The 10,415-nt window shown below is 40.6% G+C and overlaps 1 protein-coding gene across 1 annotated transcript in view; it reads right to left on the reverse strand.

Moving 5' to 3' along the window:
* The window catches only part of AGAP2 (ArfGAP with GTPase domain, ankyrin repeat and PH domain 2), a 159,097-nt gene that overhangs the window by 18,263 nt on the left and 130,419 nt on the right, over positions 1–10,415 (reverse strand). Inside the window, exons 10-11 of the mRNA XM_018566600.1 lie at positions 6,966–7,070; positions 5,338–5,521 (exon numbers count right to left, since the gene is read on the reverse strand). Of these exons, the coding sequence (XP_018422102.1) occupies positions 5,338–5,521; positions 6,966–7,070 (289 nt within the window). The remainder of the gene's footprint in view (positions 1–5,337; positions 5,522–6,965; positions 7,071–10,415) is intronic.

Here is a 10,415-nt window from a genome sequence, read left to right on the forward strand (position 1 = left end):
CCCCACCCCCTCCCCCTTCTTTTTGCTGAATTTTCTACAATTTCAAAGAGGAAAAAGTACCGAGAGGGTCTAAAAGCTATATTGGGAGAATTCCCTCTGTAAAAAGTTTTGAATATAATAACTGCCGCAATCTGTGTGAGTGCATAGTATGTATGGAAGTATGCATGTATGAATGTTATGGACAACGTTGTTTTTTTATATGTAGATTTTGCTATAGAAATGGAATTACGGGTGCGATAAATATGAGATTTTGTAACAAATAAAGTTTATATTTTTACAAGAAAAAGGTCTCGGTCTGTTTAGTAACCATCTCTTAACAGTGTCCTCTCCTTTGAGAACACTGCTACCATTTTTTTGTGCCCTTTCTATCAAGAAGGCTGTACAGGGCCACATGATTTCTAACAGTGGCCCAGGTTAGCGACCCCAACTATTTTGCACTAAACACACAAAGCTGAATTAGGCAGCAATGTCAGCCGTAGATGGGGAGGATCCCATTGCTATATCTGCACTCTTCCACTATGCAGCCCTGTCCCCTGTACCACTTCTCAGCCTTGACTAGGGGGAAGGGGAGGGCAGTTTTTTATCTTCTCCCTGAGCACTGAATGATCCTGTCCTGGCACTGCATAGAGGTAAGGTTTGTTTTTGGGTAGCACCAATAGTTATCTGGTTAATTTTGATTCAACATAAAAAAAGAAAGAAAATTAAATGAAAATTTGGTATGCTATGGGCAACACCACTGATCTAACTTTCATCTGGTTTTCAATGCCATAGTTACATTGTGCCTAGATTGTACATTCCATCTGTTTGTATTGCTTGTTTTTTTTATTAAAGATTTTATGCAAGCCAAATAAACAAATTAGGTGACAAGATGATTTTCAGATGAAGAGAGAACAAAAAATTCAGCTGTGAGACAGTTCATTACAATTACACATAGGCAGCCAAAACAATTAGTGTGGCTGTTTGAAAAGAGATCATTAAAACACGCATTCCAACAGAGATGATAACCTTTCATATGCTTAAAATCCAGATGGGGTAATTGTGATAAAAAACTAAATTAAAAAAAGACATTTGAGAAGCAAGTCATTCAAGTAAATTACTGGAGATGTTCAACTGCATGTGAGCAAAAAATACTTTTTGGAAATACATCAATAATATGTTAGAATTTCACCAGTCAGCTGCATTCTGTTTCACAATTAATTTCTATTGGCTACAGTCATTTACAACTCCACTCTTTGCAAAGGCTGTATTTGCAAAGGCTATATGCACCTATATCAGCGGTGGCCATATACCAAAAAAGCTGACTACATAATATTCAGTATATAGTACACTGCAGATATAGTACTGGCAATGGCCAAAAGCTGCAGACAAGCCACAGAGGATAGTTAGAGACTGAGAGTATGCTACATGCAGAGGTGTATCTACAAACAAGTTCACTTATGACAAGCACTGAAATTGTGCCCCTTTTTGACGTCAATAAGATATGTGGTGTGCTGGTAACATACTCTATTCCTTTCCAAAATCTGACATATTTTAAATAACATCAGCTCAAATAATGCAAATAAAACTTGTTAATTTTTGATTTGGCACTGCATGAAAATTGCAACCACACCTTCAGGGCTGGATTTACTCTCCCTGCTGCCCCAAGGCCAGGTCCCGCAATGCACGCCCTTCCCCGCCTATTCTCATCAATGGAGAATGGCAACCGGATGGCAGTGGTGACAAAGTTAGTTGTAATTTTTTATTGTTTCTTTATTTTTTTAACTTCTTTTTCACTTTTTTATTTATCTTTGTAATTTTTAAAAATTTTATTTATCTTATCGTTTACTTTTTTAATTTCTTTTATAATTTTTTATGTTATTATTGGTTATTTATTTTTTATAATTTTTTTCTTATACTTTTTCACTTTTTAAATTTAAATATTATTTCTTATTTTTTACTTTTGTTTATTTATATTTACTTTTTTTTTATAAAAGAAAATTTCACTTAACTTTATCGCTATCACACAGGAGCTAACAAGCCCCTGTGTGACATCATTTCGAGGTGACATGTTCTCTTTATTGGCCCTGTCACCTCCAGGACAGGAGTTCTAGCACATCACTGTGCTGGAACTCCTGTGACAGCTGAGAGAGTAAGAGAACAGCTCAGCTCACTATACTGCATGGGATAGTATAGTGCATGTTGGGAGATGTTTAACTATTATAAAACAAATTCATTGGCAGTGCAGGGTTATCATTAATCATTTGTGCCCATCAACAAAGGTTGACAGAATAGACCCTGCAATGATTTAAAACAGCTAGCTGGTGTATATGCCTATGGACAGGCAGAAGCAACAAGTACTGAATGTACTAGGGATGCTCTTGGCAAGCATTGACACCACTGTTTGACAATTGCTGTATGGGATGCTGCCAGAGTGTCCCTGGTTGCTAAGAACCAGGCAGGTAGATGTGTGAGGTCACTGGTTGCCAGGAGCCGGGTGGGACGTCACCAGACCATCCCTCGTTGCTAAGAGCTGGGCAGGAAGACGGGTATGAGGGAGGGGTGGCAAGAGTAAGAAAAAAAGAAATAGAAAGAGGGAGAAAAAAAGAGCCAGAGGGGAGGAAAAGGGCAAAAAGAAATTAAAAAATGAGAGCGGCAGTCTGCTGTCTCTGCTGTCTCCATGGTTTGGCAAACTTTCGCTGGCCCACAGGGCAGAGCTACCCTTTCCAGTGGCACCCAGGGCATGCACCATATGTGCCGTACCCTGGACTTTTGGTCTACGTTTTGGTTTTGGCAGTGCAGGCCAGTTACCATTGTACAGTGTTGCAGTTCTGGCACTGTTATACCATTGGTCAGTTCACACAGTGACATAATGCAGATCAACAGTCCAGGAATGCTTGTCATCACAGTATTTCATGTCATGCTCTGATCAGTCCTGAGTAAGTATCCAGCCAGAAAAAAAAACACTGAATACTGGCTGCTGGGCCCTGAGGGCCACACAAGTACAAAGGGCCACAGGTTGAGCACCAGGGATCTATATTGTTAGCTCTGAACGAATGAGGGAAATGTGCACACTGCTTGAGTAAGGTCACCATTAAAAACGGTGCCTTTGCAACAGTTTATTTTGGCAAAAGTGCAGCCCTTGCAAATAAAATGTGGCTAGAAACTAAAGTGGAAAACTGTACGACCAGAGCTTCATAATCAGGCCTCCATACATGTCCACATACCTGCACATGTGCACATACCTTGGACACAGACCAAATTACTTCTGCAGCATAGCAGTCAGACTTGGCATATCCATAATTAACCTCTTTCTTCACTAGGTGGCACTAAACTCATGTTGCAGGCAAGAAGATTCTACAATTCCCTCACTACAAAAAGAATTGTATGACTAATTCATGGATTCAACGCATTCTAAACGCTACCTCAAATCAAGGATAAATATTATTCACTGCATGCATGTAAAATATGTCTCAAACAAAAATGGTGATATTCCAGCTGTGTCATTTTTCTTCTCTAAGATATTACATGAAAACCAGAATCTGGTTGTTTTGGGAAAATACATTTCTTTCCTACAGTTTCTGCTCATCAAATAAAGGAAAACAAATCAACAGTCACTGCTAATGCTATTTTTTGCCAGTGCAAGAACCAAGAGTGTCCCATGAAAACAACTAAGCTGCAGGAAGCACACAAAAAATGAAATGGCTTCAAATACCAGTTACAATTACGTATGTAAAAGTCCCCGCACACTCACATCCACATCTGCACAGAAACTGAGAAGCTTGACATTTGTGTAAACTTGCTATGCAGCCATTTGCTTTGTAATTTATGTGTTTGATAATATTGCCTTTCTCTATGCCACATTCATTTTTATTTTATTTTATTTTATTGTAAGAGTACACTTGAGTCACATGGATGAATGGCTAGAGTGAGTTTAATGATCTGGGGAACTTTGCTTTCTAATCCATCTTTTTATGTTGTTTTCTGTGGCCTAGAAGTGAAGGTCTTGGTGCAACGGGTCACAGCTGCTAAGAAAACTGGCACAGCCTGAGCCGGAGCTCAGGTCCATCCTCCAGGTCTCTTTCTAACTAAGAATACAGCTCTGCCCTTTTGGGCTACCAGTCTGAAAGGAACACCCCACTGTAACGGGTCCTAATTTTGGGCATTTTGAAGGGATATAAGAGCTAAACTATTCTCATAGAATATGTCTGATGGGTTCGCTAGCCAACAAAACATCCTTCCCTATATATTCATGCAAATAGATGATTCTGTTTTTGGGCTTTGGAGGTAGGAGCATGCCTAGGGTAACTGCTATCTGAGGTTGCTATTTTTAACACACACCCATCCCTTGCATTAAAAGATCAGTAAAAATGTAAATTCTGTGGCTGGGAGCTCTGCTTAGTGAGGCCACTGTGCTTGTCACAGCAGCCAGGAAGTGAGCTTGTGGCTTTACCATCAAGCAGTCCTAAGGACAGAGTGTCCCATGAACTGCCCCCAAACTATCCCCCTCATCTCTGCAGTGCCTCTCTTAGTGCCTCATTGGAAACAGGGCCCTCTTTGAAGGAGTCAGTTGTTAGGCCTTTTAGGCTTTGTCTTTCTGCCCCATGGCTACATCAATGTTGGAAAAGATGGATATGAAGTGGAACAACATTTTGTATTGTCAGGATAATGTGTTTTTTTAACTTCCAGACATCCTTGAGATTTACCAATGTTATATTTATGATCTCTTTAAATATACTTGAATCTTTGTCATAAACGTTACTCAGAGCCATTCCTGCAGCTTTTGCTTTGTGACCATGCCTGGAGTGGCAGCCAGTAAAGTGGAGAAGCCACCTCACTACTTTGCAGGACATAGAAGGAACTGGTCCATTTGTGCTTATTGTTGTGCTGATAGTTGTGTCTTGCAGCCTTTGGCCCATAGAAAGGGATCAGCGATGCAGTGAGAATGTCAGAGCCCCTCAACCGGATGCTCTATTGGTTTTAATGTAGGGCTAGAAAAATCCCTCTGGCAATATAAAAACATTCTGATAGGCTGACAGGCTTCATTACAAGCTGACTGTTGGGTATGTATGAGTTTGATAGGATTTTATGAGCTCAGGGGGGGATTCATTTAAATAGTTCTATATGCTGTGAAATATGTCTGTGCGAAAGAAAGAAATTCAGCATGCTACAATAAAAGCAGTTTTTCCCATCCATCGGAAATTTTGGAATCATGTATGACATTTTATTATATATGCAAGTCTCTTACTTTAGATTCCTGACTCCTTACACTGTAGTAGGAAAAAAGTGCTACCAGTATAAGCAGTTCTAATGGAATTCCATCCAGTCAATGATTGGGACATTTTTTTTAGCCGTGCTTACTTGTTGTTTGAGGCTTTTTACATGGGGTATCAGTCACTGTAGGGCTACTAACATCTTTTAATAAGCCATTTATACTGGCTGCTGGGCCACAAGACGAGATAGCTCTAGGAGGTCTCTTTCCCGGCACTTTCACTGTTGTTTTTAAAAGGTCCATCTCCTTCCCATGCGTGTTGTGCAGGTAGTCCTATAACACAGACAAAATGGAAATGTGAATAGCGATCATGGTTTGAGTCAATCCATACTGAATAAAGAGAAAGGGAAAGCACATACAGTACATCCGATATCTGTTTTATTTCTGTATTAATCTTATCTAATCAAAGGAAATCTTTTCTTTGAATTTGGTTTATGCTTCTACTGACAAATTTCGCTTTGTCACCCTCCTAATTGTTACCATGCTAGTAAAAGCTTCTATAGTATAACTTCCTCTCAAAGCCAAGCTCTCCAGGAGTCTATGCTAAGACAGCAACAATGTAAAGAAGGCTGATAAGAAGTAGAGAAAAAAACAAACAAACAAAGTCATTTCAACTCCACTTAGTACCATAACTTCTAATGTGACCACATAATTAAGCATGCTACAATAAAAGAACTATGGGGTCAGGGCTTTTCCCCATAGTTCTTCTAAGGGTCACGGGAGAACACAAACTAGCGTTCACCCGTGACCCAAAGCTCAGTATACCGCGAGCTATACTGAGACGCCGCAGCCCGGACGGATCCCGACAATACTGTCTGGATCCACCCAGCTGCGGTATTGACAGCTGGCTCTCTCTATCCAGAGACAGAGCCAGCTGTGCCCACCCCCTCCCCTGTCCGTTTCGCCAGTCAGCGCTGGAGGATCGGACAGGGGGGGGGGGGGGGGGGGAGAGAGATTTAAAAGCAGTGTCTCTTTCACCAATGTAATTTTGCCAGATAATGTAATAAAGACTTTTGGTGATACTGGAATGAAAACAAACTTATAATGATGGAATTGTTTCTGTGGAAATTTATGTTTTGGGACCGGGTTGTCATCGGAACAGCAATACCTGGGAAATCTTGCAAAGGGGGCACTAGTTCAGGTGACCCTGTTGACCCCTAGGAAACGCTCTCTTTTCGGACGGGATTTTTTCACTTTCTGTTGTGGTTATCAGACAGGAAGTAAAGGGAATTCTGCCCCAATGGGACACAGATGACAAAAATTATGACAGGAGGTTTAACCCTCCCTGACATTATCCAAAACAAAAAAAAGTTTTGGCTTCAGTTCTATTTTAACCAACCACATCTGAGGACTGGTAAGCTGCAATACATAAAACTTTTGTTTTTTGGGTTTAGATACACTTTATAGAAATTAGAGAAATTAAAATGTTACCCTTGCAACCGTGCCAATTCGAACAGGACATGAGGGAAGACTCTTCCCAACCAAGAAATGACTTACTATATTACAATTCAATGATACAGGTTATGTACACACTTTCATGCAATACATTATAAAGGGATCACAGTGACTACAATTTTCATTGCAGACTCTCCACGAGCAATGGTTGCTGTGCTCAATCAATCCATTTTGTTTTTTTTTTACATCACCACCACTTATTTTTCCTTTACAAAAATACTATATGTTACAGAAGAAAGGAGTGATTCCTGAATATACTCACATTAATACTTGGATGATAGAGCAACACTCCATTACTTGTCAATGTAACATACTTTTTCTTCCACTCCTTGTTCAGAGAATTACCACTGCGTTTCATTAAGAAGCTCTGTAATGTAAGAAATACAAAGTGTTTGAAAGTTATCAGTTCATAAAAGTTTATCTTAAAGCGAACACTGTTCAGAATTGTTACATATTATATGGCAGTGATAGGCAACCTGCTACATATCAGAAGCTCCCTATTTGTCACCTCAAATCTTTTAAGAGCCTACCTGTTACATTATCTTTGATTGTTTTCAAAACAAACATAAATAAACTGGGCAGAGATATAAAGTGTGTCAAGCCTTACAGTATGTGTAGTACACACCATCGGCATGGGGACAAGGTGCTTTTCCATGGGCGACCCTGGAAAAGCACCCTCCCAGTGCCAAGGTCATGTGGCCTGGTGTGGGAGGGGGGGGGCACTCGCTCGTTCCCTCCCCCCTTTCCTGCTCGGGTCAAGGGTCTGGTATGGAATTTTAGGGGGGGGGGGGCATTTTTAGAGGTGGGGTTCCTCCTTAAAATTCCTACCAGCCTACCAGACCTTAAGGGCCTGGTATGACTCTAAGGGGGAACCCACACACACTTTTTTGTTTTTTTAAGATAAGGGTCTGGTATGACTTTTAGGGCGAACCCTACCCTTTTCTTAAAAAAAAATTGGTCCCTCTTAACATTCCTACCAGACCTTTTTTTTCCATTGATTCCTGTCCCCTAGGGCAGTACCCGGACCCCCATACACCTTTTATGGCCAATAACTTGCATATAAGCCCTCTTAAAGGGGACAATAGTTTGCGAAAGTTCGACCACCATTGATTTGCGTTGGGTTCGAATTCAAACTTTTCGGCCGTTCGAATACGGGGGTGTTCGGCCCATCTCTAGCCACAAGGTCCATCTGACTCAATTCTGCTAGGATTAGGAGGAGGGGGTATATCACTCCTCTGAGTCATTCTCCAGCAAGTATAATTTGATCTTTCTGGTATTTGGGTCTATTTCAGAACACTAGCTCTTACAAGAGCCTCAGTAAAGTTGTTGACTTTGCTTAGATCTGCTGGTTGTAAGTGCTAAATACAGTAAACTCCCAGTTATCTGGTACCCATCGGGATTGGTAGATGCCGGATAGCTGTAGTATTTTGGTTGCTTAAGAGTTACTAATTACTCTCAAGCAACACCCCGCCCCATTCATCTACTGGATAGATTCTGCTATTGGCTATTTCAAATTGCCATAGCCAATAGCAGGTTGGTTGTTGCACACGCCCACTGCCTGTTGTTTACATTCATCTGCCAGCTGCAGAATCTAGCCATCGGCTGCAGCAACATGTAAACCGAGAATTTCGTTAGCAACTAAAAGAATGTAGTTGCTAACAAAAATGTTTCAGTGTGCACATGTCTATCAAGCAACTGGCAAAAAAAGAGGACTTTTATGTCTTCAGTATTTTTTCTGGTTGCTTGAGAGTTCTGGTTGCTTGAATGCCGGATAATGGGGAGTTTACTGCATAAAATATTCATATGCAATGGGAATATAAAAAAACAAAGAAGTATCTCCTTTTTAGCCCTAAACATAATAAATAAAATGAGTTCAAAAACACCAAAAATCCCTTAAATGGTTGTTTTGTATTGTTCTGGTTATAAATCATAATTCAGTAGCATAAAGACAGAAATATATCACAGTCTAATGAATGTATACAAAGTGTAGTGGAACACCAACCCTCAGCAACAATACACAGACTTATCTTGTAGTGCCAGTGAAATCATTAGGTTGTGGTGATAATCAAAATACTGTTACTTATCATAGGGTGGAGTAACACCTCTTGTATAGCATCTATGCATTTCACACATAGCAGTTGACACATTGTAACCATACATTCATTTAGAAAGTGTTAATTTTTACATCGATTTCTCATTTAAACTATTTAAACAAAAGTCGTGTGCTTTCCGATGACATTCCTAGTGAGGGACTGTCACCTGAAGTCACAGAATGTAAACATGCAATCCAAATATAACCATTCTGTCTTATGAACATACAGAAAAGCACTAAAACACCACAGCATTAGGTGTTAGATAAATGCAAATCGGTCTTGATGAGCTCCAAAATATCCCACCGATTAGGTCTCAGCAGAGGGCTGGTAGCTCTCAAACAGAAATAAATATTTGCTAGAAAAGACTGATGACTTTCAATGAAGATTCTTCATGTGTAGAATTTGGTAACTGTGTCACTGCAGGGGTTCATTTAGAGTTATGGATTAGGTTAGGGGTTAGGATAGGTAAGTGTTATGCTCATGAGCTAGGTGCTTAAGATTAGGGTAGGGGATAAAATGATAGGATGCAGAATACATTTTAAGCATTAAAAGAAAAGTAAGAGAGAGGAGAGTAAAATATACTCTTCTCATTCTCAATACTTAGAGGCGGCAAGGGACACAGCCGAGCCTATACCAAGAGCTGAGTGGTCATGTAGCCGCTGACAGCTCAGCTCAAAGTCTCCTCCCTGCAGGTAGCGGTAACTAACAGTCACCGCTCTCCCCGCTAGGAATCCCCGTACCCTCTCTGTTCCCCCAGTGCTCATTGGAGGGATGACAGGGTGTAGGGGGCGGGCACAACTGGCTCTGGCTCTAGAAAGGCAGAGCCAGCTGTCAATCATGCATCCTGGTGGATCCTGACAATATTGTTGGGATCCTTCCCAACTGCAGTACAGCTCTGCACTGTCAGTAGATAATGTACTGTAGACTGCTAGATGCTGACTTTGCGTCATTAGGAAATGTACTTCTGTGATGCAAAAGAGAAGTAAAGACAGAAAAAGGTTTGGCATTACTTCTCTTTTTAAAGAGAACCAGGCTCTCCTATAAAGTATGTACACGTGCCCTTATTTAGCTGTAACTCCTATGTGTGGATGATTCTAGACCCTTGGAGATAAGGATGCAATGTCACCAGAAATCTGACAGTCAGGGTTGGATTTCTACATAGTCAACATAGGTCATGGACCAAGATAAAAAAAAAGGCTGCAAAGGGCAGGGCACAGCCACCCACACATCACTTTGTAGAAAGTCACATATTTTCATATGCCTCCCTGTCTGATAGTGTCTATGACTGCCATCCAATTAGATCCTGAATGTTGCTTTCCCTGCATTCTTGCTGGTGGAATGTTGTAAAAAGTGGTTGTTAACCACTATGGCACTGTACCTAGAACCAAACTGCTAGCAAAGTGGGGTCACAGTTTGCCTAATCTTCTAGTCATTGATTGTAGGTATAGTAACAAAAAGCTTGCAAACTATCTTTTTTCAGGCCTCTTTGCCTTCAGTCTTGGTGTGCCTGGTGTAGCGGTGACATTTATTCTTACTACTGTGATAGTAAAGTTATCTAGTCCACTGGGGTAGAGTGCAACATGTAACATGGTTACAATCCCCAACTCAACAAACCCCCC

The sequence above is a fragment of the Nanorana parkeri genome, unplaced genomic scaffold (assembly GCF_000935625.1).
Source record: "Nanorana parkeri isolate BGI_ZX_2015 unplaced genomic scaffold, ASM93562v1 scaffold961, whole genome shotgun sequence".
Lineage (NCBI taxonomy): Eukaryota > Metazoa > Chordata > Amphibia > Anura > Dicroglossidae > Nanorana > Nanorana parkeri.